At 41.2% G+C, this 27,408-nt stretch overlaps 1 protein-coding gene across 1 annotated transcript in view; it reads left to right on the forward strand.

The window, feature by feature from the left end:
• SH3RF3 (SH3 domain containing ring finger 3) overlaps positions 1–27,408 on the forward strand; it is a 248,536-nt gene that overhangs the window by 162,753 nt on the left and 58,375 nt on the right. The window contains exon 4 of the mRNA XM_066176699.1: positions 21,742–22,110. Within this exon, the coding sequence (XP_066032796.1) occupies positions 21,742–22,110 (369 nt within the window). The remainder of the gene's footprint in view (positions 1–21,741; positions 22,111–27,408) is intronic.

Genomic DNA, 27,408 nt, shown 5'->3' on the forward strand with positions numbered 1-27,408 from the left:
GTGATGCTTGCAGATTTTAAAGAGATGCAAACAGCCAGATAGCAAGCACCAATGGCCAAGAACACATGTAGGAATGTCTGCATGGATATATATTCATACCAGACACACACACAGAGTAGGTAAAATAAGTACAATCCTTTATTCATGTGTATACACACACGTGTTTTACCTGTATAAATTTGAAATCTGGAGACTTGAAAGGTGTAGGAGATAAGCTGTACTTGAATCATCCAGACTGTGCCACATTGCTGAGGCCTCTAGGCCGTGGCACTGAGGCCTGTAGAGGTTGTGGCGCAGTTAGAATTTCAGTGTCAGGAGTGTGTTGCATTTAGAAATTTCACTTAAGGTGTTAACAAGGGTCAAAGGCTTTCATAGTAGTTAGTAAGTATCGTAATTGGCGTGAACATAGTAGCTACCTTAAACAGTTTCTTAAACAATAAATGTTTGCATTGTTCCCTGTGCCATGTACCAATGAAAATGTATTTGTAAGTGTAAACTATATAGAGTGTATAAAACCTGCCATTTTACACAGAATAAAGGAGAAACGTAGCAGTAATCATATTGATCGGACCTGCGTTTGCTTTGCCGACTTCCCTTCATTATTGGGGTTCCCCTGCGACTTCAGAAAGGCCTATTCAAATGAGATACTTGGGCGCTATGGCCATGATATTTGTGCAGTGGTTTGTAAAACCAAAGGGAAGAGATCCTCCAGACTACAATATCAGCCACCTATTTCGTCCACATAGTGGATGAAGGCCTTGTTCTGAATATGAAATGAGCTTATGCAAGTATTCAAGTTATACAATTATGTTGCTGTTGCCAGCTTCAGATGTTACTTTGCATTAAAAATTAAAAGGAACCAGCAGGTCAAGTACCAAAGAAGTTTTGAAAATCTCAGTGCTGATATTTATAAAATAAATCTGTTGTAAACAAGTAGTACTTGAATCTAAAAACACTCCTCAAGTCTGTCCAAGTCCATTAAGTGGTTTTCAAAATCTTGGCAAAACGTGTAGGATAAGCAAAGTTTAGTTCTCACAGTAGCCTTCCATTTGTGTCAGTTGATTGGCTGAAGTGTGTGGGATTTTCACATGGCATTCTAAGCCCTGCACTCTGGATAGAGTGAATTCCAGCTTGGCAGGCTCTGATGTCCCCAGTTGCTCCCACGGCCCAGACAAGAGCTCTTACCCTTGCTATGCAAGCCAGAGCATTAGAAAACAAGCTGGTCACTTTGAGGATCTCAGGGTTTAGCATGCCAGGGCTACAAAGAGTGGATATAATCCTTGTTGCGGCCCCCTGTGGCAATGTGCTGCCATACCCTTCACACAGGTGCTTGCACAAAAGACTTTTGCAGATGCTTACAAAGCTTTTGCAATGGGTGATGAGGAGGGATGGTTAGCAAATTCCTCACCAGGATCACCACTTCTGTAAAGGAAGCCCAGAAAGACAGCTTTTAGAGCCAGGCCATGGTGGCAGAAAGAGACACAAAAACTCAGCAGACATCAAAATATACCTTGCCCCTGCAGTGTTTTAGATAGTCTCTATCTCAGCATTATGCTTGGTTGTCTGTGCAGCCATATGAGTGTAGTGTGGCGTGGATCTTATTCTTTATTCCTTACAAGTGTTTAGCAAGCGTGCTTGCATGTCTGCAGCACCCTTGCTAAAGGCTTTTTCCTGCCTCTGTAGTATCATCTCTGTCCCAGCTTCAAAGAAGCTACAAGTGGATAAGGAACAAGTATTCACAGCTCACAATGATTACTTTTTTACAGCATGAGTCACAAACAATATGTTCTGTCAGGGAGAGTTGGGGATATTGTTTTGTCTTACTTTGTTGGTGTCCTTCATCTTCAGTAGAAGTCATTTGGGCTGATAATTTATGTTTTAATTTGTCTACAGAAAAAAACGCCCACAAAATAATGAAATTGCTCCTCAATGTGCCTTGTGTCCTGAAATAAAACATTTTGTTATTAATCTGTATGGTTTGAAGTCATATTCTTGCTCAGAGTTTTGGACCTGCAAGGAATTCAAAGCCCTGACAAAATTTCTTTTATTTTACTTTCTTCATGCTAGCTCCTTCATTTATAATAACTGCTACTATTATCTCTGTTTGAAACTTATGTTCTGCTGCTAAATGTACAATTGAGAATAATGAAGAATAAAGTGTGTCCTAATAGATTTAAGTACCTGGAATTGAAATTTGAGGGCAGAGGTGCAGCACGTGTTTGGAGGGATGCATCCTGCTCGGATGGGCAGGAACTGGGATTTAAAAAATCTGAGCTGTTAGAGCAAAATTTCTGCTTGCAACCCCCAGAGCAAAGAAGAAGATTGACCAAGATCAAGAAGCCTTATGAGTCAGTGGTAGAGAAAGGCAATTATGTTGGGCACTACTGTGACTGTAATATCAGCAAATTACAATTGATGAAGTGCCAACCCATTCTTATAATGTTTTATGGCAGCAGGAGCACTGAAAGCTGTGATTAAGTAATATTAGGAGCTTTAAAATTCTTTTTACAGAGCACCGAAGCACGATAATGAGGATCTTCTCCTGTTCTTCACAGTCAAAAAAGAAAGAAAAAAATAGAGAGGAGGTCTAGGAGAAAGAGGGAGGAGGAGAACGTGCAGAGCTGATGGTGTTAGTGCCCTGCAGCATAGGTCCAGAAGGCTCCCCAGGGAAAATAATTCTTGCAAGTCAGTGTTTAAAAAGAGCTCAACCAGAAGTGAAAATAAAACAAAATCCAAAGGCAAATGAATTTCTTAAAGAAAACAATGATTTTTCATTGCAAAATTATCTTTACAGAGCAGCCCGTCCATTTAAGTTTTGTACTGTATTACAGGATCTAGAAGTCATCCTAAAACAGCTCAACCCATACAGGGGAACCTGAGCACATTTACCAGGATCCCAGCTGAGGTTGTTGAGTAGTGCCACAGAGACCCATCTTCCCAGCAGAAGAAGATGCTTAGCTGTATAACTACGTACTTCACTGAGAGCAGCTTTTAGTTAGCTTGCAAATGAATGCAGATGGTTTACACTTTCAGTCTGGATGGCAGATTTTGTCCTTTTTTCTCTATATACAGATTCCCATCAGCCATTTCCCACTATGCTGGTGTCCCCAGTGGCAGTCATCACAGTTATATTATTGAAAACTCTGATGTGTCCTTGTGTGTATTTCTAGCTCTAATAGTTATTTTAACCATTTTCAACAAGTAGTTGTTGCCCTGTCCACTTCTTGTCTATGCTTTTTTCTCTCCTCAGTCTGTCTGATTCCTCCTTTCAGCTGCAGGACAGATGGGTCCCTATGGGACTCTCATAATTAATTCAACCTTGATGTCTGACCCATCATTTATTTTTGTGTGGTCTTGGTGGCAGCACACTCTGAACCTTTCTGAGTATCTTTTATGAAAGCCTTCCAAAAAACCTGAAGCATTAGATGTTCATTAAATAGTAGCATTTGTTTGGTGCCCTTTTCAAAAAGAACATGCAGTCTCTGTTTTTAAGGACTGTAAAATGGTTCATTTTAGCCTTGCAAATATCATTTAATATGAATAAAAATGGAAGCTTTTGAAAGGTGGGTAGATGGAAACTAATGTAGATGATTTTAGAAAAGCTGATGTACTAAATCTCGGAGGAGCAAATTCATCCCAGTAGTAAGTAGGTGTAACACTAATGAGTTAAGAATTATACCCATTAACATTACAATTGATTTTTTTCTGTTCTCTCCTCTTGCATGTCAGATAAAAATGGAATAAGAACCTTGTAAAGCTGACAATAATGTAAGCGCTAAAAGATGTTCAGCCAATTTCTGTTGAAATGGTTTATTGATATGCATTTTCAAGTTTTGTACATAAAATGTTCTAAGAATTTCATTCCTGCACCTTCATAGCTTCAAAAAAAGGTGGTCACACTCATTTTTATCCTGTATAGAATATTATAGAATATTCCAAGATACTTCTTGGTATCAGAATTCTATATGAATGGAGTACAAAATACAGTTTGCATGTTTCACATTCAAACTAAATCATGCAGAATTTGTTTGTAGGCTGCAAGAGGGACCTCTATTTTCACATCAATCCATGAATAAAACTCATTGATTTAAAGTACTCTTACATGCATACAAAGTATGGAAGTTCAAATAAAGATTATGTTAGTTGGGAAAAGTAAGAGTATTAGCTGTCAGAGGTGAGAAGAAGATTAAATATACAACATATTACAATACATAAGTATACATTTGTCTATTATGTATATATTATTTATGTATATACACATTATTTTTAATCTGTGGCACATCTTTTCTGCATAACAGCTTGATTTCTTATGTTCCCTTTTGCTTCTATAAATAAAGAACCTTGTGCTCTTTGATTTAATTTCCTATGTAAAATGTAAATTGGCATGATTTTGGGTAGAAAATCTGGGGTTTTTTTTTAAATTTGACTGGTTTCTTTTAAGTTCTCTGTTGATTTCTTGCACCCTTCATAAAGTGATCGTTCATACCGATTCTCTAACACTTTCCTACATCTTCAGGATACAAAACTGAGCTGGACTGTCACCTTTTGACTTAAATAACAGGTTTCCCCTGGACTAGCTGAGCACCTCTGCTCTGTAGACCTTTTTGAGTCACTCACTCCCCTCTGGCTGTGTCTGGACATGTCAAAGCAGGGCTGCTTTCTGGTTTCCTTGTCAGGGAACACCACATTTACATTGAAGTTCATCTCAGGTGGGTGCCACAGAGGGGAAGCCTGCATACAGAGGTAGGTAGGAGTACTGTCATATTTGAGTCATCCTCCAGCCCAGACAATTATGAGATCTGTGTGAGCCGTGGTGAGAGCCAGCATGTAAATTTAGACACAGCTGTAGGTTGTGAAAATTTGCCTTTTGAGAACTGACAGTTTTAGTTACAGGTCTTCTCTTGATTTTACTCTTGCCTACTTTCATTTAAATGAACTCAAAATTATTCAGATTTATATGTTATGACCAATATTTCTATTCATCAAAACCAGATCCGGGCTGTTATCACCTCTTATTGTTTCAGGGCTTGTTAAACCAGAAATTTGCCAGCTGTCATATCCAAAAATATCTTTCCCACCCACCCCTCCTAATTATGAGTAACATCTGAATTTCCTAGACTGTGTTTTCTAAAAATAACTCTCTGGAGCAATTTATAGCAAAAAATTATTTCCAGCACAACCTACTTAAGCACACAACCTTTGCAAACAAGCCCATTTCCTGAATCTTTCAAAGTAATTTGTAACAATTCTATAACTGTACAGGGCATTTTTGAAGTGCTGCTTCCTAGATGCCAAAAATTTGGTTCCTAGGTTGTTATCAGATCAAAGTTGATCTGATAACAAGATTTCAGTCTATAGCCATGATCCACTGAGGAACTTCCAGTACTTCCCTTGCAAAATCCTGTTTGTCATCCTGCCTGGTGCAAACTGATTGGGGTCTGGCCTACTGAGTTTTGTATCTGCTGCCATTTCTCTGTGCTCTCAGCACATCAGCCCTTCCCTTCACCACCAGATCACCTGGACCATGCTCGAGCTTTAATATATGTCTTCTGGTCCTGGGTGCAATTCTGTCTCATTTCTGTTATTTCTATGCTGAGTTGTGGGTTCTGCCTCAAAGTTTTTGTTCTTCTGTTACAGTTGCAGAGTTGCTTGTGTTACAAAACAAGCACTAGTGATGATCTCAGAAGGACCAAGTAAATAGATAGCACATCTCTTAGAGATAACTTCTGCCTGTGCAACAAATGTGTTGGACTTGCCTGTGGTGCTCAGAAGCCTCACAGCGTGTAGCCATTGCAGTGACAAACTCCAACAATGGCGCAGGTTTCTAAGCACTAGAAATTAGCATTCCCAATTAAGCATACCCACTGTCCCAGGGTTCTGAGTGGGGTCTAGAGCATATCATCAGTAATCCATACTCTCTAGAGAAGATACTGAAGAGATCTTTTCTCTTCTCCAGCCTTTGATCACCTCTGACAGCTTTTAAAGATTGTTTCAGCACTGATGACTTCCTGGAATCTTTTTCCTTTTTAAAATAAAGTATTTCAGTCTCACTTACCTAGAGCTAATGCATGAATGTATATTAAGAAGCTATATGTCAACAGATACCCTGTCTAGCAGTTAATTAAACATAAAATCCTAGAGGATTTCATTATTTCTCACACCAGCATTCTTCATCTTGTTTCCTAGTGTCCTTGTTAGTTCATGTTGCACATCTTAATCAGTTTCCTTCTAGGGGAGCTTTCCTGATGCCTTAAAATTCTGAGTGGGGATCTTAAATCCAAATGTATACATGGAAGGTCAGTAGGAGGGTTTGGGGAGATGCCCCTGGCAAACTGGCTGCCTTCTCTGCCCCTTTGCTAGTGGCCACAGCCCCATGAGCAAAGAGCAAAATGTTTCCACGTGTCTGCCACAGCACTGATGCCAGGAGTGATGAAGAAAAGTGGCTCCAATATTAAAATCCCAGACTGTGAAAGGACCTGGCAGAGGTGGAAGCACATGTTATTATCCTTTGCTGTGCCAGTGGTGGGTAGGATGCTGTCCATCAGAGGGACAGGAGGGACAGTTGATGAGAATGACACCAAAAAAGAATTGCCAAGGAATGCCTGTTAGAGTCCCCTCTGATCTCTGTTTTCAGAAGATAGCATGCTGCACAAGTATGATGGAGAGACATAGATTTGACAGATGAAGCACTCAGTGAATAAGGAATCATCTGGGTGGTCACATTCAAAGAGTGGCAATCAGCATCTTGATGTCCAAGTGGAGAGCAGTGACGAGTGACATTCCTTAGGGGTCAGTATTGGGATTAGTGCTGTTTAAAACCTTTGTTGGTGACATGGAGAGTGGGATCAGGTGCGACCTCAGAAAGTTTTCTGGTGAGAGTAAGCTCTGTGGTGTGGTCAGCATGCTGGAGGGAAGGGATGGCATCCAGAGTGACCTGGACAGGCCTGAGAGGTGGGACCATGTGAACCTCATGAAGTTCAACAAGGCCAAGTGAAAGGTCCTGCACCTGGGTCAGGACAATCCCAAGCACAAGTACAGATTGCATGGAGGATGGATTGAGAGCAGCCCTTAAAAGAGTCTTGGAGGTGCTGGTGGGTGAGAAGCTCAACACAACCCGGCAGTGCACAATCACAGTCCAGAAATCCAGCCACAATCTGGGCTGCATCCAAAGCAGCATGGCCACTGGGGCAAGGAAGATGATTCTCCCCCTCTCCTCTGCTCTCATGAGACCCCACCTGCAGTGCTGCATCCAAAAGCACTGTTGGGGACCCCAACATAAGGAAGATGTGAACTTGTCGGAACAAGTCCAGAGAAGGGCCACAAAGTTGATCAGAGGGCTGGAGAACCACTTCAGTGACAGGGGGGCTAGAAGTAGACAGTCTTTAAGGTCCTTTATAACCCAAACCATTCCATGATTTTATGCTTATTCTACCATGGTAAATAGTCACAAACGTGTCTGAGCTTGACCTTTTGAACTTTCAAAGAAGAGTAGTTTTAAGAATAACAGTTGCCTGATAGGATGTAGTAATGAATTGTTTTTACCTCTTTTTTTACTTCTTTTTGCCACAAATGCTGGAATGGTCCAAATGTTTTTATTCTAGGCATAAAGAAATCTGGGAGTGTGTGTGTATGCTGAATGCCCGCTTCAAATAAAAAAAATAACATGAAGATGGTTTTTTTGCCTAAGAATGTCATTAGCTGTGCCAAAACCAGATGTTTTTAAGTCTGAAATCCTCTGACATTTTGTTAGGTGTTAGAGCTGAACATTGAAAAAACCAAACTCAAATGACTAGAGGAAGAATCTGCAAATTAAAAACAAAAATCAGAAACAGGAGAAGATAGTTGGAATTAATTTAAGAATCTCTATCTTTTCCAGATTTTCTCTAGAACACACAGGACTCTTAAAGGCCGATCCCTTTGTGTTTAGTCTATCCTGCAGAAGCAATTGCATTGGTTTTGCTTACATCATTCCTTTACAGAGTAGACCAGCCATTGTTTATTTTATCTCCTGCAGCATTGTTTTTGAGCATAATACTGGCATTATTTTAATCTGACAAAAGGAAGGGCTGCTGCCAAAGGGATTGTCCTGCTTTTACCTCATGTGTGGCAATTCTTTCTTTCTGCCCTCTGTGTTCCAGGACTACCAGATATATACGCATGCTAAAATGAATCAGGGAAGTCTCCCTGTTGAAAGCTATTAATTTAAGTTGGAGTTGTTGTTTTAGTTTCCAGTCATATCTGTTTCATTATCCCATTTACTGCATAGTCACATGAACTCCCATGCTGATGCAGGGCAGAAAGAGGGGAGATGGGAAAGGAGGCCATGTGGTATTTCACACCGCAGAAGAACAAGTCTGTGAGGGCAGCATCCCCCACCCACAGTTATCCTGCAGTGATTGATGCCATTCATTGTGCACTAAGCCATCGCAACAAAATGGTGAGGCGAGGATTATGAGACTTTGTGCAAGCAACCTCTTCCACCTCCTGGTTGTCCCTTAACTTATCTAATTATTTTATTAAGTTGTAATTTTATGACAAAGCATACTAGATACTCCATAGACCAGGTTAATAATATTACTTTTTGCTTAAATGAGGCTGGAGGGAGTGTCCTGCTCTAAATCTGACTTTGAAGTCTTCCGATCTGTTTAGACACAATTGAATCAAATTGACAGGAAATTTCATGAGAGAGCTTTCTGTAATAGAATTTTTCTGTAACAGAATTTTTCTGGAAACCTTGGGACAAAGCAGCAGAGGTGCCAGAGCATTCAGGCAGTGGTAGACTTATGCTGGAGATATTCTCCTCTTACCACATGGCTAAAGGGATGGCACTGAGGAAAGAGGCCGCTCTGTTTCTCAAGAAGAAAGCAACCATGCAGAATGAGGGAGTGCACTCCCTGATGGTTATCTCCTTGATCCCTTTTCTCTGATCTTCTTCAGCTTTAACAACATGGTAAGGAATTTACAGTCATGACTTCCTCTTGTATCCTTTTTTTTTTCCTAGCCCAGGAGGAAGGACTATAACTCTAACTTTTGAGAAGTAACTTCCTCAGCATCTTCCCTCCTTGCTCCAGTCTAGTGCTTAGACTTGCCTGTTCCCAGCCAAAGCCTTTCACTTCCATAGGTGCATTGCTCAGGAAAGAGATGTGTGTGGTTATATTGATTTGGTGGATGCAAGGTTTTACTATCTCTCAATATGTGAACCATGGGAGTAGAAGAAGAGCTATAGAGATGATTAATGCTGAATTCCTGGAAACCTCCCAGGACAGATGAGATATGGGTGCTCTTGGTACTGGCACTGAGCTTCTCTGCCCTCCAGCACCTGGAGGGCTGTCATGATTTAACCCTGACTGGTTACTGCTTAGGGTTATGCTCCGTCTCAAGCACAAGGTTTTGTCATATGGGGGTCCTTGAAGGCACAAAAGCACTCCTGAGGGCTGAGTTTAAGGTCAAAGTAAAGGCAGCTCCACACCATCCCAGTGACACACAGGTCTGCCTTTGCATGAAGGAGCTCTCACTAAGCACATACATGAGTTTTCAGTGCAGTACATAGTACACAGTTAAATGTGCTACTTTCTCTTCGGCACTGGTTAAAGAAGGAACAATGTACTTTCATGGCAAGTAATAAAGACATTGGCAGTGGGAATCACACCCTCATGAGTGGTTTCGCTCATTCATTTGGCTGGCAATTCTACTAGTCTTTGTCCAACCTGATTACTGAGCATTTGCAAAGATCAAACTCTCATCAGGTCATACCCTGATTATGGCTACATCCTTTTTGCATCCTTAGCAAATGCAGACGTGCCTCATTCTTGACAATCTGATGCGGTCATCTGCTACTACTCCCTTTTTTCTCAGTGGAGCCTTTTTCTGTCTTCTAGAGCCCATACAACTTGACCTCACTTGCAAGCCTTTGCTTACTCATTATTCTCTCTGCCTATTGTCTTTTATTTATTACTGAATGCCAGCTATGACAATCACTTTGTCAGTTTTTTTAAATCCCAATTTTCTTCCATAGTGCTCTGTTCTTCACTGTTGTGATGAATGCTTCAAACATCAGCATCAGCATTGCTCCTCCAGATTCATCTCTAAAATTGTTCTTGGCTGTGATGGCTAGAGAAGATGTATGTTGTGCAAAATCCTCTGTCCATCTTACTGATAAGTTTGTTGCATTGTATATTTTGTCTATGACTATACAATGTGTCTCTTGTCCCCATCCTAAATTGTACTTTCTTTGGGCCAAGAGCTGTCTTGTTACTCTGTGTTTACACAATGCTTCTCACAATGGAATTCTGATGTGTGGTGGGAGCTTTTCAGCATTTAATGGCAAAAATAATAAAAGTATGAATAAATGCCTCTGTGTGACTGCATCACATGGTGTGGTCACAGTCTGCAAAATTTCAGTTTCCTTGGGACAATTTGTCTCTCTGCCTACAGAATGTAAGTGCAGTGCAGGTCACTCTGTTTTCAGAAAGGAATGCGTTAGGAAAATATTTGAGCTTGAATAATTCCACAAAGATGGAACAAAGAAACCCCAGCGTTCTGCGGTTTCAGAAGGATTTCCTACTGTGCAGATTTTTTGTTAGCCCATTCATTTTGCCATCTCAGAGCTCAAACAGCATGGCCTACAGCAGTGGTTTCCCAAATTCCTTCCACTTGTAGCATACTAGCATAAACAGCATTTGCATATGGATGTCATAAAAGTGACTAATGCTGGCAATCATCATACTTTATTGCAGTAATGTGACACATGTGCCTAAGCATCCAAAACAATCTGCTCCAAGCTCATTGAGGCTGAAGAAATGACACACCTCTTATCTAGCAGTGACACCTGTGGCAGAGCAGAACAGATTGATCCAGCTCCAGATGAGTGTACAAGAGGCAAGGGCATTAGCTGCTTCACTGCATGATTCCACTGCGCTGGGTATGCATCCTTTACCCTGGACCAGAAATTAAACTCAAAAAGTTGAACAAGTAACATTTCTAGTTTGATAGCCAGAGAGTTCAATGTACTTTTGACTGCAGCTGTTGACAAGTCAATGAAGAGACCTCTCACTCTGAACTCAACCTTGCCCCCAATCATATTTTAACATTGCAGATTCTCCAAAGAGGTCTATAAATGGTTCTTTGAGGTGAGAGGCAATGAGTCATTCCATGAGTGTGAGGTTGAGTGCTGTCATTTCCAGTCAAGAATTTGCAGAGTTTAGGGAGTTTATCACAGCCCACCCTTGTCAGATTTTTCTTCCACAAGGTGAGGGGGGAGGGTTGTGAACCCAATTGCATCATCATATAGCATAAAAAACTTATTTTCGTATCTTACAGGCTGGCTTTCAGTCACTGGTCAGGCTTCCAAAAAAACTGAGATGTGCTTATTGTGCAGTGTGCAATATGCCATGTGCCACAGCCCCTGTCCCATAATGCCACCCCAACCCTTTGTTCACCTTTTAGCAGTATTGCAGAAGTATAGAGGTCTCCAGGGTTAGACAGGGTTATGTAAAAATCATTTTAAAATAACTGGTCACTGCATAGAGAGAAAAAAAAAAAAAAAAAAAAAAAAAAAAAAAAAAAAAAAAAAGCGCAAATTAATGCTCCCACTGAGAAAAAAAGAGCCATGTTGCTGTACCAGGCATCAGCAAATCTACGTGGGAAGAAGGTGCTTTAAATGTGCAGGCAATTCAAAGCAGAGTTTGCACTGTAATAACAAAGTAGACACAAATTCAGGCTGTCAAATCATGTCTCTCTCAGCACAATTTCTTTTTTTCATCTGTGTGCATAGTTAAGAAGACCACTCTCTGTCACACAAAGGATTCATGTATTCTGGTGCAGTTGCCCATTTCAGACATACAGAGTTCATCCTCCATTTCAGAGAAACATCTCAGAGCTCTCCCTCTAGGGAGTCATCCAATGGTTTGGTGAAACAGCAGCACAATATGTCCTGACTCAAACTTTCACCTCAACTGGCAAATAGTAAACCCAATGGGTAGATGCATCTCTCCAAAGACACAGCATTTTTGTGTCAGACAGATAGCTGACATCCATTGGTGTTGGCTGCTTCCAGAGAAACATGTAGTTTGACCCTGGAGCTGGTGCAGGAACCCTCCACCACAACCAGCAAGCCTGCTTTATAGCCAGCAGTAGCAGGAGCTCCATGCACACAGAATCTAACTACACAGCCCCATGGGACATCACACTATTGCAAATGCTCTGTACCACATCCAGCAATCCTTTTCTGTCTTGTATTTGGGAAGCAGAAGCCAGAACACTATGTAGTAAAAATGTCTCTAAATATAGTACACACAGGGCAAAGACTGTTTATCACAACTCTTTAGTGCTAATATCTGCTTGAATTGTGTATACCTTGGTTCCTTTTACAAGCAATTCAACCAAAACATTTTCTTGGCATTTGCTTTCATTCTTCTTTTCTGCTTTATCAGAGATAAAGTACAGTGTGTTTATTTGTATGCAATTCCCCACAGGTAATCTTCAGTTGCAGCACATAAAACTTAATTTTCCGCGATTGCACAAGATTTCTTATTCCTCACAAAGTTGTAAATCACTGCAACAAAGACTCCTTGCTTGCTTAGTGTAGGCAAAGCCTTACATTATATGAAAAATTACTTTGGCTTTCCTGTATGCTCCTTGTGCTGCAATTCTAAGAGCTTCCAAGAGCTCCAAAGATTTAGCCAACTTCATGATTTCTGCAGGTAACATTGATGGTGTGAGATGATGGTGTAGGTCTTTTTCTCATTACCCACCAGAACACCTCTCTTATCAAATTAATAAAGGACTTCAGCAAATACATGTTTTTCTTTCATCCTTATCTTTTGTCTCATTCAGCTGGCAGCAAGTGTTTTCCTTTAAAAAATGATGTGGTATTGTTGCTTCTTTCACAGAAACCTGATCATTCCAAAACCAGCATTCTCAAGAACTATATTTCCAGGAACAAATCTGAGAGTATGAGCCAAAGGGCACAATGTCACATCTGGTAGCATGTGTGCACAGTGCAGCTATCAGGAAGAGAAAGGTCTCTGCAACACGAGCATGATGTTCCTGGTCCACAATCCCATTTATAATTATTCGGGGTCACACACCATAGTTTGGAAGCCATTTGCTTTAAGACTCCCAGGCTTGATGTATGATATCCTCTGCCCTTAATTGGTGGTATTTAACTTCCTTAGTTGGTGGTATTTAATTTGTCAATTTTCAGTTAATTCATCATTGTATGGGTATTGTTGATCACTTGAGGAAGCAATAGCACCAGGAGCCTTGTGAACCATTAAGGAAGGAAGGAGGTAGAAAGTTGCCTGAAAACTCCAAAAACACAAAACTTGACTCTTTTTAAAGATATCGCATTGAGTTTACATGTAATCCGTACAGCTCTGCTCCAGGATCTAAACAATCTTTCCTAGTCTGTGCTGAAGTTTTTAGGTACAGCTGGCTCACAGTGAAAGTTTTCACAAGTGAAGGGCTTTCTAGATTCAGCACAAAGCTGCGTCAGAGGGCTTCCCATCCTTGCAGTAACTGGCTGTAATGATACAGAGCTCATACAGCTGCCAGGTTTCGGTGAGGCATGAGGACATCATCTGAACTGCTTCTGAAAGCCTCCTGATTCATCCAGGTCCCCGGTCAAGGTTGCTGCCCAGCCTAAGGCTGCTCACACTTCTGCTAACACAAATCTCTTCCCTCATGGTGCAGGTAGACACCTGGACTCAGGAGGGGAGTCACAAAGGTTTTCCAGTTTACAAGAACAAGAGTGAGGGATACTCAACATAGCCAGAAAGCTCGTGGCTTTCTATTCAGAAAGTGTTAGTGTTGTTTCAGATCTCCCATGGCTATTCCCCCACATGGGGGCTTTCAGCCAGGAGTCCAAGTAGCCTGTTGAACTCCTAGAACACTATGGCTTTGGTAATTTCTTGTCTTAGCTGAGAAACATCATCTGCAGAACAATTTCCTGATGGACATCTTGTCAAAACAAGAAAGTTCCTGGGAAGTGCTAAAGTTCCAATGAGTTTTGTGTTTTGATGAAAAAATAGTTTGTCAGTAAAATCTACACAAGCTTCAACGGGGACTCTTCTGGTACTGAAATTGGTGCCAGATGGGCACCAGTCCTTCCACTGTTGAAGGCAGCTGGAGCTTTGCCACTGACTTCAAAGGAATTAGGATCAAGCCCATGAATTCATGACTGCACTTTTTATTTAGTTTTCTGAATAATTTATATGTAAAAATAGGCTGTATTCTCCCACTCTTTCTGATGTTGAGTAAAGCTGTATTTGGTTACATTTCTTGCTTTCAAAGGAGCTTTGGTGCAGTCATGAGTGTCTCATTATGGGAAAGGGTGTCCATAGGGGACAGATAGAAAGAAAAAGGAAATCCTTAGGCATATCGAAGACACACAGCAGATCAGAGATTCAGAGATGACAGATCAGAGCAAAAGAGTCCTCATACTTGGAGCTGAAGGCTAAATAGCTAGCATTGTTCAGGAAGTGGAGGGCAATCTAGAAAGCATGCTTCTTTTTGGTGAGTTCATCTATTTTTAATGATATTGCATTTAGTTTTACTTTCTTTCTTCTCAGTTCTTTTGAGATTAGTTTCCATACTATTTCTTGCTGTGCTTAACTCCTGAACAGACTTTGCAGCAGACTTTGCATTTCTCTGGGATACACCGAACTTGTTCCCCACTGCAAACCATTTTCCTTCTTAAAACTATTTGGAAAAAAAAAATCCCAGTTCACCACCCAGGGCTTAGTGTTTACTTCTGCTGCACGCATCATTTATTTTCATTCTGCAAGATCATGATGACACGCTCGTCCAAGCACATGCTGTTCTAATATGCTACATTCCTTCAGCTCCTCAGTGCGTTAGAAGTGACATTGCTGCTAAATGAGAAAGATCTTGCATTACAGGCAAACAGATTGCTAAGTACTGCTGCCTTTCAAAGACCCATGCTGTAAACAAAAAATTATTGGCTTGCTTTTTCTGGACTATACATTGTTGTGTATGTGGATGACCCTGTTCAGGAAGGCTATCTGCTGTAGGGTTTTAGGGACTTTGTTCCTTGAGAACATGCTGACATATTTAGCAGACTTTTGGAAAAGAGAATAAGATGTATGCCTCAACCTGTGACTGGAGGAACAGAACACTTGAAGTTTGAGATGTGTCCTAGGAAAGTATTTCTGCAACTATCATTTAGTTTGAATATGTTCAAGCAAGCGCATGTACTGCGCTTCTTATATTTTCTGGGTGCATGGAATAACTCTGCTCTCAATCCCAGTGTGGGTTTCAGAAATCTATCTTCCATGATGGATAAACTACTTGCAGAAAATCTGTTCCACATTTGCTCGTTCCTCCCTGGCAATAAATTAGAAGAGGCAATAGTGGATTGTTAGAGATTAATACAAACCCATCAAATGGTAGTTTGGTTTAGCTATATTATTTTCTCTTAAACTCTGCCTTACTAATTACTCTTCATAAGATGGTGCCTAAATGAATAACTGAGATAGGATTTTGTAGGTTTTGATGAATGAATTTAAAGTTTCCATGGAAAACTTTGGAGCCTTTCTCTAAACTTTTAAATCTGAATTAACAAAACATATAAAAGATTAAAATTATAGATCTATTCAATATTACTTGGTCGAGGACCCTTTGGCACAATTTTTTTCTGCTAATATCCCACTAGTAAGCTCTTGGAATTGCTGTGTGACGTCTGTACTAACCTACCAAAGAACATGTAAAATATCGGGTAAAGAAAGTAATATAAACTTCCTCCTAATGTCCATTTGAGTCAAAGGCTGCTTTGTTACTTGGCTACAGCAGAAGAAAGATTGTATCCTGCATTTGCCAGTAGGGATAATAGTAAGGAAAAGCTGGTTTAGCTTTCTGAAAGGCTATTTTTTGGGTCTGAAAATGCTTTTACAGATGCAGTCCTCTCAGGAACCCAGCAGAGACAGAGGAATCTTGTATAGTTATGCCCTTAGTTACTTAATAATCTCACTGTGCTTCAGAACATAAATTATAATACTAGCAAACTAGTTTAATGAGGGCATACGAACTTAATATTTCCTGAAAGTACCTACTCTGAAGAGAAAACGCAGTAATAAATTCAGGCTGTTTATTTTAATCACAAAATCAGATAGGGAACTGCAAGTTGCCAAAGTCTCCTCAAGGCATAAAATAGGGATGTGCACGATCTTCTCAATATTTATGAACTGTAAAGTAAAAAAATCAGCAGTCCCTAGGTGAAAATATTTTCAGTCTTTCAGGGGGATATCGTGAAGATGTTTTATTAATAATTTTAATTTTATTTTCTGCTCTGCTCAGTAGTTCCTGTCTAAAAACTTGAACATGGTTTTTTTTTTCTTTCCAATTTGTTCTTTTGTATTAGGTATGTAGAGATTTGAGGGGATTTGCAACTTTTTGCTTTTAAAACTGGTGTGAGTCTTATGCCTGCATTTCTTTTCTATATGTTCTGATCTTATACCTGTATTTGAACAGCATCATTCTTTAGTTAATAGTTTCCCTAAAGACAGAAAAGAAAAATTTTGTGGCAAATGAAAGTCTTAATAAAGTAATACTTTCTGGTCCAAATTGGCTCCAATTTATCAAAATACTGAATCACATGTGTAAAACTGAGAATTTAAGCAATCTTTTCTTATTTAGAAAAGAATGACATTTTAGTCACACATTAGTAACACTTTGGTCTGCACAGTGTCAAGTACATGCTGATGTATATTTGTAAGCCACACAGTAAGGTCCTCTCTTTGATAAGGCAGATGTCAGTCAGAAATTAATCTTTTACCCAGACCTAAATTACTGGAAATTGTAGCCCTGGTTCGTGCCTGAGATGTTTTGGTTTTCTGAAATTCTTTTCCCAGGGAATTTTCTTAAACAAGAGACATGTTTTTGTAACTGTAACTTTGTTTACATTTCTTCTCCTAGGAGGGACTTCTTGATGTCCCTCTTGTCTGACCAATGTGATTAAAGAGGTTTGTCTTTCTTTCACCAATCGAATTGGTCTGTGTAGAATAGTATAAAAGAGAGACACATCCCAAGAATAAAGGAGTCATTTTCAGCCTTCTGAAGTTGGAGTCTGTGTTATTGTGGTGTACAACAGTGTCAAGAAATTAAGAGCATTCAATAGCAGAATTGTCCTCCTTCTTACAGAAGACAGCACTATCAGTGAAACACCACAACCCAGGAGCTGCTGTTGTGACCATGGTGTAACAGTGTCCCTTGGAAGTCTGAATTGGGATAGAATAATTTTGCCACTAACATGGATTAATAAATGCACTGGCATATTTGTCAAGGGAGGTGTAGTAAGGATTAATTATTTAAATCTGACCTAAATTTCCCACGTTTCTCTCTTGTTCCGAAATAATAACAACAATGAATTCCAGAGTAATAATTTGCTGTTTGAAGTAAACCTAGAGTTAATTGTAACCCACACTGGACAAGAAGTAGATTTTCCTTACTCTTCATTCCATCTGGGGTATGTAAGTAGGTGTATAATGTTGCCCATTGAAACTGTAGTTCATTAAGTCATGTTGGGATATAAAGAACATTTTTTGGTCCCACATGGAACTATCAGTTAGATGACAGTTTCTCTCCTGTATCCGCTCATCCTTAAAAGAGAAATATGTTGAAATCATTTACAGGTGGTCCCTTTTAAACCCACATGTATTAGAAATTAGAAGTGTGCATGTATATCTGTGCACGCAAGCATGTGTAACAAAGACTCACCATGATACATTCTTCAGGAAAAAAATGAGTTTTATGTAGAGACTAATAAAAAATAATTTTGGCAGTGGAGAAGTCCTGAGTGATGTAGTTTAATATTTGTCACCTGGGTGGTAAAGTTACATGTAGAGTATCTAAGAAAGTCATATATAAAAGCCAGAAGAAGGAAAAAAAAACCTCTCCATTACTTCATATCAAATGGGCTCTCTGCCTGGACACTAAAGTCATGACAGCTTGCATTGTGGCAGGGTGGAGAGTTTGGGTTCCTGATCAAGACCACTAAATTTTTAATGAACAGCACTTGATTACTGCTCCCATTGTAGGAAAAGGCTGTTTAGAGGTGAACAAGGCTCTGTGCACAGAGGTATTCTACTCCCACCCTTTTTCACTCCCCAAACCAGATGAGCTAGAGCTGTCTCCAATACGACTACTCACAGCTGGGGAAGGTCTTCCTGAGAAACAGGCAGAGTAGCTCCAAGAACTGAGACTGGTGCATCCTTATCTCAGCATGCAAGACTCACAGCCAATAGTCACTGAGACCCTGTGAACAGCTTTACTGCACCATCTCATCACATCTCTTGCATGATAAAGTCCCTCAGATAATATAAGGCTTGCTGTTGCAAAATTTTGCATTTCTTAGACAGGATTGCAGGGCTGCTGGGAATGTTTTACGGGCTTGGCATTCAAATCCAAGCCTTATCCCTCTAAATATTATGTCAACTTTTCTAGGGCATCCCCTTTATAAAGAATGGATTTGGGGTAAAATCAGTCTCGCTGCAGTCTCAGGGGCATAAGTCTCAAGTCCCTTTGGGCTTAGCAGGACCAGAAATTCAAAAATGGGATCTTTCTAGAGAAGGGATCAAAACTGAGTGTGAAAGTTGAGTTCTGATATTAGAGATTGTCATAAGAGCTACAGGCTTCCAGAAATGTCAAATTCCTGACACTGACTGTGGGTCAGAACTTTCCATTAAGCTCCTCATCTGGAAGCAAATCTGCCTTAAGATCAGATGACAGACACCAGAAAGCAATGCTTGTTTACATATTCAGAGTTTAAAATTAGAAATTTGCAATCATGTTTATGTTTAAAAAAAGGTTTCTAAAAGTTTTTTTTTGTGAAGAGGAAGAACTGTTTGCTTTTACAAAGTAGTAAGCAGATTTTTCTCTGGTATTCATAGCCTATTTGGGAAGTACTTTCCAGCATCTGTGGGCAAAGCTGTTTAAAAACAGTTCTCTACAAAAAATAAAGTTGTAAGGCTATAAAGCATTTTTTATCTTGGCAGGCCAAAATAATTTTTCCCAGTATTTCAGGAAGCCACTGACATCCTCAAAGTTCATTAGCTTGACTGTTTAGGGAGAAGTTTTCTTACTGTCTTTAATCTTCTACTGATATTGAGATTTACTTTTGTTTATATCAGTACAGGGCTATTTTTTATCACTTCCTGTTTAGATGCTTGCTCTCTTATTGACATTTCAACTAGGTGCTGCTTCGAACAAAAAAGTAAGGGATTTTGTTGTTTCAAAAAGAACAGCTTCAGTGTTAAATTGGATTCCAGACAGTGGGATTTATAATCTAATTCTTACAAGAGATTCAGAGCTTGATATCAAGAGCTGGAGCACTTCATTGTCCACATGTAGCACATTGTAAAATCAGAAGTTCTAAATTCTTTTTATTTTTAACTCTATTTTTTCCTATCTCAAAGAGTTAAAATATATTCTTCTTCTTCTAGCTGTTGATTAGCAAAAATTTCCTCACCCTCTGCTGTCGAAGAGTCATACATATTTGATGGCTTTATCCTTTTCTCCTTAATTTTTCAAGTAATTCAGCTAGACTATCTTCATCAATGGGGTAAGCTGAGCTGTAACACCTACTTAAGGGAGGGGAGCCATCTGGTTTCCTTGCAACTTGGAGCCTGCTGGCAAATATTAGGTTGTACCAATTTAGAGCATGATGAAGTGGGAAATAATGGACATTTCTTAAGAATCTGAAATAGGATCAGCTGTTATCGGCAAAAATTGGCAGGTGCGGTGCACTACGCTGGCTGTAAGCATGGTCTCAAGTTGGAGAGTGCAGCTGGGAAAATGACTTGCTAATTGAATGGTTGCAGGACTCCCAGCAGCTCTGCAAGTAGTGGAGCATCATTAATTGGAGGCTTTTGGTTGACTTAGTTGAAGCTGTCACAGAAAGAAGGATTCTGCAGGTTGATGTTTACTTTCTAGATGTTAGTATGGTTTTTGCCTGTTACACTGAATGAGCCCTCGTGGAGTCAGAAGTGCTTTCAAACTCAGGAGGACTGGCCCAAGGCTAGCAACATCTATTCTTTCATTTACAGCATGGTGACAGTGTTTGGGAGTTACAAAAGCAACCCATTTACACATTTGTTTAACTGCGTGTTTCTATTGTTATCTTTCCCCTCCCTCTCTCTTTCCCTTTTATTTTCAGTTGTGTTAGGTTTCAAAATTGGCTTGGCTTGGAGCAGAAATTATTCCTTTTTTAATAGAGCCTTGGAAGACCTTGTCCTCAACTGTTTCTTGGATGCTGCCATAATTCATAAAAGTAGTTATAGAAAAAAATGGCCTAGTTTTGGTCCAGAATAATATCACATACACCTCTGGTTTATGTGGGTCTCAGAATAGCAGTGAATGCAAAAGCATGTGTGCATTAGCTGTGGCTCCCTTTTTCATATGTTGTTTTTATTCATTAAATGCAAACATATTGCGGTGCATCCTAGTTTAATATAAAGTTCTGTTGGCAAAATGTGGCATTTTCCATCAGCTGTTAACACTCCTCGAGGGAAGATATATTGGCAATGAGTGCTGTGCAGAAAGCACTGCTGCCTTCAGAGTGCACTTCATGTGTCATTAGTGACGGTAGCGTCCCTGTGTGCCTGAAATTTCTCCAGCTGTGTACTGTGTAGCTTTCCTGGATGAGTTATGAAGGCTGGGAGGTAAGAGCCTTCAGTGACAGGGTCGTGCCACCCAGCATGCCTCTAGCCTCCGTAGACACGAGGTTATCTGTGAGTGTGGATTGGATGAGGAACAGTGGGCTGAAAGCTGGCCTTAGCCTCCTAGAACAGTGTTCATGGGCTGTAGATCAAGTGTTAAACCCATCAAGAGGACTGATGAGACCACTTTTTCAAGCTGAACCTGAAGCAAGTGTTCCAGTGGCTATCAAGCTCTTCCAAAGTTTAGGTGATACAGCTAGGGCAAATGCCTTCAAATGCATCTGCATTTGAATAACCTGTGTTAGGTGGGAGGCAGGGAGATGAAACTGGGAAGATTTGGAAGCTGTACCCTTGATCAAAACCATGTGTGGCAAACGTCATGCACAGGCCTATGAAGGAACTGAGAATAGCAAAACATTGATGAAGAGGCTCCTGCCTTCTTCCCCAGGCTCTGACTCAGCCGCCTGGGACAAGCTGGGGAATGCTGTGTTTTTAAATCTTGTAGCTTAATGTGGACCAATTTATGGTGCCTGGTTCCAGCTTAACTCTTCTGGATGCCTACTTTGCCTCTTTTGATCTTCCTGGCATGAACAAGTGGATGGAAATAATTCACCTGGCCTCACAATCAAATAAATTCATGGAGTGGTAGAATCATTTAGATTGGAAAATACCTCTAAGGCCATCCAGTCCAACTGCTGATTCAGCACTGCCAAACCTACCCCTAAACCATGGCCTTGAAGTGCCATGTCTTTTAAATCTTTGAAATATCTCCAGGGACAGTGATTCCACCACTTTGCTGGTCAGCCTGTTCCAGTGCTTGACAACCTTTTCACTGAAAAAAAATTTCCTAATATCATATTCTAAACATCCCCGGGCGCAACATGAGACCATCTCCTCTCGCCCTGTCAGTTGGTACCTGGGAGAAGAGGCCAACCCTCACCATGCTACAACCTCCTTTCAGGTGGTTGTAGAGAGATAGGGTCCCCCTGAGCCTCCTTTTCTGCAGTGGAGGGAACCTTATCACTCACTACAACTCCTTTTTTTTTTTTCCCTTTTTGTCCCCACACAGCTGAATGAATCTGCCAAGCAGCTCATGGAGATGGACAAGACATGCTCGGCAGCTGCGTCCGGCTGTGACATGCCGCTGGCAACGGAGACGGTGGCAGTGGCAGCGGCAGCGGCGGTGGGCCTGGCGCCATGCTCCACTCTGGCCGGTGCGGGGGCTGCTGGAGCGGCCCAGCGGCAAGTGGAAGGCAAGAAGAACGCCAAGAAGCGCCACTCCTTCACCGCCCTCAGCATGACACACAAGTCCTCCCAGGCCGCCAGCAACCGGCACTCCATGGAGATCAGTGCCCCTGTCCTCATCAGCTCCAGCGACCCACGGGCAGCTGCCAGGATCGGGGACCTGAGCCACCTCTCCTCCAGTGCCCCAGCCCAGGTAAGGTGAGGTGCAGGGGGAGTTTGGGCATCCTTAGCAGGTGGCATGCCCTTGGGCCACCTCTTCCAAAATGGCTCACCCTCACATGAAGCAGTCACATGGTGCTGTCATCCTGGTGTGACAGGACTTGGCATGTGCCATTCCTATCCTTGCATTAATCACTGGGCAGGCATGAAAAGCCAGAGGATAAGGCCAAATTGGACTCACAATACTGCAACACTTTAAAAAAAAAAGTAATCCTACAATTTGTTAGAAGTAATGTAACAGTTGCACCAGTTTCTGCTGTAAAAAGGAGTAATTTTGAGCGATCCCATTATCCTGAACGTATCTGTTACTCCGCAGGGTAGCAATGTCAATATGAAATTCACACACTCCGGATAAAAAAAGATTTTTGGAATAATTATTTTTGTACAGATCACTGGAGGATGAGCAAATGTGCTGTACTTGGCCTAGTGTTGTACCCAGCAAATAGCTGCCGTTCAGAATAACCCAAGGAGTTTTTAAACCATCACTCATGCTGAGAGTGCAGCCCTCTCCATCCTTCCCCCTCTCAAAGGAGGATGCAGAAGAGCATCCTGCCAGACATGCCCACAGGTCCCAAAAGGAGCTTCCAAGAGGCTGCTTCTGGGGCCCTGCAGAAAGGGGAGCCAAACTCTCCGGGGTGCACTGAAACCCTTTTTGCAACTGCCTGCTGTATCTATGGATAAAGAAATCCAACTGGCAATTTGCAGTTTGAAGATGTAGAAGAGAAGGGGGAATAGGCACGGTCCCAAAGCTCTTCTGCTTCAGCCTTCCTGCCTAGTCATCTACACAGTGTGTGTGCAGATTAGCACCCACAGGTGATTTATAGACCAGTTCCTCATAGTCTGTGCTGCTTGCTAGTGCCAAGATTACCTCAGCATGACAGGGTCTTCCCACACATCATGTCTCTGCTGAAAAAAGCCATCCATTCCCTTTTCTTCTCCCTGGACATGCCTTCTGGCCCCTCACATCCATGTCCCCATACAGGGACAAACATGAATCACTTGCTAACCCTGTTGTGGCCTGGAACAGGAAGCAATCCATGTAATGCCCATTGCCCATGATGATATGCATGTAGATAGCGGGGAGAGGGACAAGCAGCAAACTGTAGGGGCTGCTTTGGGCAGAAATGCTTGTTTATGTCCATCTGTAGTGCTGGTGGGGCTCCCCTGTGAGGCCAGTTTAGTGCACCAGACCACGGGGTCACTTCTGATAGCTGTGCCCTGCTGTGACCCACAACATGAGCCCCAGACCCCTGCAGCACACGTTTGCAAGGACACTGGGGGAGGCAGGGTGCCTGCATGCACATCACATGTGATGCAGGGCCAGCCAAAACTGTACTGAGAGGACACTGCCACAGTGGAGCAGTACTCCCTGCTCCTGCCTCAGCTTCTCACCTTCCCCCACTGCCCATCCACATGTAGGCAGCTCAGTCCAATTGGAATTGTACTCATTATCTTCCACATGACTTTTCCAGGAAGGGTTTCTGAGGTGTAAGGCCTTCCCCCTCTTTCAATCCCCAGCAGGAGGGTGAAGGTGAGAATATGGCACCCACACAAAGCAGCATGAGTGCCAAGATGTACCGGGACATCTGTGAAGCTGCACAAGCACTACACATGAGGGAGGGTCTCAAACTTGTCGAGTACATGACACCCAGAAGGGCCTGATGTTCCCGGTGACAAGTTACGATTATCAAAATCCAGCCCACAGGAAGCTTGGTTGTGTCCTTTGCAGCAGATGAGAAGACATGTAATTGGTGCCATGGTCAAAAGCTCATCTAAGGCTGGGGTGTAATGAAGCTCATGGTGGGAACAGGTTTGGGGAGTGGTTCTGCCTCAGGGCATAGAGCCAGTTTGCAGATAAGGCAGCTGAGCACATGCCTTTATCACTGCTGGTCAAAACTTGGTCAAAATCCAGGAGGGGAAGAAGAGTCTTGGCGGCTTAGATCAACCTTAGTGAAAAGAGGCTTCCCCTCTGCCAAAAAGTGTCATTGCACCCCGTCACCCCAAGTGTGGCATTTACATATATTTATACATATCTCTGCTTTTGGGAACCTTGCTTTCTAATTTAGGGGATTTAAACATTTTCCTGTGAAAACTTTGCAATGAATGGATATATAGGGGGGAAAAATGTGGGGCTGAAGTTTTCACTATGTTCCCTTGACTGTAGAAACAGCCTTCAGAAAAATGCTTGAAAGATTAGCAATGAAATCTCAAGAGCTACAAATATGAATTCACCTGCTTTTAAGCCTTCTTAGTTAGGTCTACAAAAAAATACAGAATTTGGCTCTTACCAAATGTACATTAAAATTGCACAGTTATATTTATATAACTATTAATCCCATAATAATAGGGGTTACATTTTAATTTAAAATGTCAGAAATTCAGTCTCTTCTCTGCCATCTGCTAAGACCTGACATGGCTCTGAAGCAATTAATGATGCTTCAGCCTTAGACAAAATTTCAGTTCAGCACTTTTCTTTTATTCACATGGCTGAACGCCAGCCAGAATAGCATAAACAATGGGCCCCATGAGCTCTTACATCAAGGCATTCAGGGCAGTGAGAATCTTGTCTTCAGACTTTTTGCTCTAAAATGCATTTGGCTTTCTAAGGTAAATAGCCTGTATGTCTTGTTCAGGGTTTGACATCTTAACAAATCTGCAAACTGATTCTACAGCTACTTCAGAAGTGCTCAGGGGCATTGCAGAGAGCATGGGCACGTTGTAGGAAGGCTGTGCATGTAGCTGCCAAACTCACCAGTGAGTTCTGCTGCAGGCAGGTGTCTCACCCTTTCTTTCCTCACTTGAAACCTCACTGTCCTGCATGTCATTATCACAGCCCTTGAGTGGTTCTCTGTGTAACCATCTCAGGCCCCTGCTGGTTTGCAACAGCAAATTCAGCCAAAGCTTTTTTCTTATAAGGGAAACAATAAATTTACAGTTTAACTATCTAGAAAATTTATGCCTTTTTTTAAACTAGGATGTAAATTTGGTTTATTGTGTCATTATATCCCGTCCTTGAAATTTCCAGGCACTTTTTCATTGCTTATTTAGTAGATCTCTTCATAAAAAACAAATAAAGGAAATTTTTTTCAGTTTAGTAGGTATGAGTTTCTCTGGAATGTATCAGGATTGGTATTTAGCTTGCAGGGGATTCTACACTTTGAAAAAGTTCAACACAGTTTTCTAATAGCCTGTCCTTTGAACAAGCAGAATTCAATTACAGGAGTTCTTGAATGGCATCCAGTCCCCTACCTCAAGGCAACCAGCTGGTGCCCAGCAAAACCGTCTCCTCAAAACAAGCATCAGTTTTCCCTGTAGACCTGAGGCACCTACATCTGGAGCACCTGCTTTCTCTCTGCTGACATGAGAAGAAACAGAGACATCTAGGGCTTATTGCCTAAGTTACTGCAGGAACTTAAATTTTAGGTGCAAATTTTACATGTTTCAGTAAATGTAGCATATATTCCACCCCTTAGAAGTTATTTTATGTGTAGTGCTTTATTCTTGTGGCTTTTGTCAATTCCTGTGAATTAAAACCAGACTTCCACACTGAGCTGACATGGTTTTTTTTATTATTTTTATGAGTCGTTAGACTGTTATAAGCCTCCAGGAGGGCACAGATTTCTACATATCGTGCACTGACATGCAGACCAGACTATGAAATCACATGTTTTGAAAGCAGTTCTGCATATCATTAATTTAATAATCAAAGACTGCTGGCCTTCCATAATGTGTTCATTGTTCTTTAAGCAAAACCAACTCAGCTGTTTTCCAAAGTCAACATGCATTTTGAAATGAATGATGGTCTTAAAAACATCTTCACTGACTACAAACTTCAGAATGTTTGAAAGGTAGAAGAATCAACATGAAGTCCCCTCAGCTGGATAAAACAGTGACTGGAATTCCACAAGAGCCAGGATATAAAGCATTTAATTTAAAAGAGGCAATGTTGGAAACCTAATTTTGCCTGCAACTAAATTTGCTTGTATGCTTTCTCCTGCATGCTGAGGATCACTCATTAAATGTAAGATCTCCATCTGAAAGGTAATAGTGTCTGTTCATCATGCAGAATATCCTATCATAATGGCAAAATGGATTTTTATTGAAGATGTAAGTAGTGCTGCAGGCCTGTGATGGAGCTGAAGCCGAATTAGGTTACGGGTGCAGAGGAGCGGTTCGTAACTGAGACTCCTTGGGGAGTGGGGAAGGTCCCCCTGGAAAGTAATCATGCCTAGGCCTCAGATGGCTTGTCTTGCTTCCATTTTCACCCCTTATGAATTATTCGTCCCTGCTAGTTGAAAAGGTCATGGGTCAGTACTGCTCCAAATCCCCTGGATTTTGATGGAAAAAGCGTCTCATGAATAATGAAGCATGGCTTTGTGCACACCAGGGTAACAGCTGAATGAGAAAGAAAGGATCCTCCCCACAAAAAGAACTTCTGTGTGTGTTTTGAACAACTCATCACCATGCACAAGAACTCAATTTGTATCTGCAAGTATTAGTACAAGCTCCAAACCAGAGGACACATGTTCAGGAAAAGCTGAGAACAATGTTTCGCAGGCTCCCAATCCCAAAGAGTGACAGTATTTGAAATGAAAAAGGTTCCTTGAAGTGTCTTGCTATATAAATCATTTGGAAGTGTGTCCTTATCAGTTATTTAGAAGTGCTGAATTTTAGCTGAGAAAATGTAATAGCAGAACTCTGTTTGAGCCTTGGCTGATAACCTAAACGTGCTGACCATGAGAGGCATACAGATTATACCAAAAATCCAGAAACTAAAAACGAACCTTGAATTTTCAAGTGCACAACAAGCTCTGAGAAAATAAGTCAAATTCAGGTATTTTTCAGCTTTGGCTGGGAGTGCAAATTCTATCCAACCTGCTCTGTTGCTGACGGTGAATGACAACTGACAGGATACAGGAGAGACACAGGTGAAACCAAGGGCAGCTACTTCAGGAGGTGGCACCAGTCAAAAGGGCAAAAAAGAAAAAATATTGGTCCAACCTGTCTTTCGGTAATTTAGATCAAAATATGTCACAAAAAAATGCATAAGAGCTTTTGCTAAGGTCTAACATAAACTAATAAGGTCTAACATGAACTAATTATTTGTCTTTGTACATTTCCAGTTCTATTCATAGTTATTTGTAATGGAATCCAAACATCACCTATTCTAAATAGCTTTATCTTGTTGAGGGGGGCATGGTTGTAGGTGGGAAGGAGTTAACATCTTCTCACTGAGAAAGTTTTAGGCAGGAATGAAAGCAGCTTTTTGGGA

This window comes from Chamaea fasciata, unplaced genomic scaffold (genome assembly GCF_029207755.1).
Source record: "Chamaea fasciata isolate MVZ Bird 193981 ecotype frontalis unplaced genomic scaffold, bChaFas1.0.hap1 SCAF_2, whole genome shotgun sequence".
In the NCBI taxonomy this organism is placed as follows: Eukaryota; Metazoa; Chordata; class Aves; order Passeriformes; family Sylviidae; genus Chamaea; species Chamaea fasciata.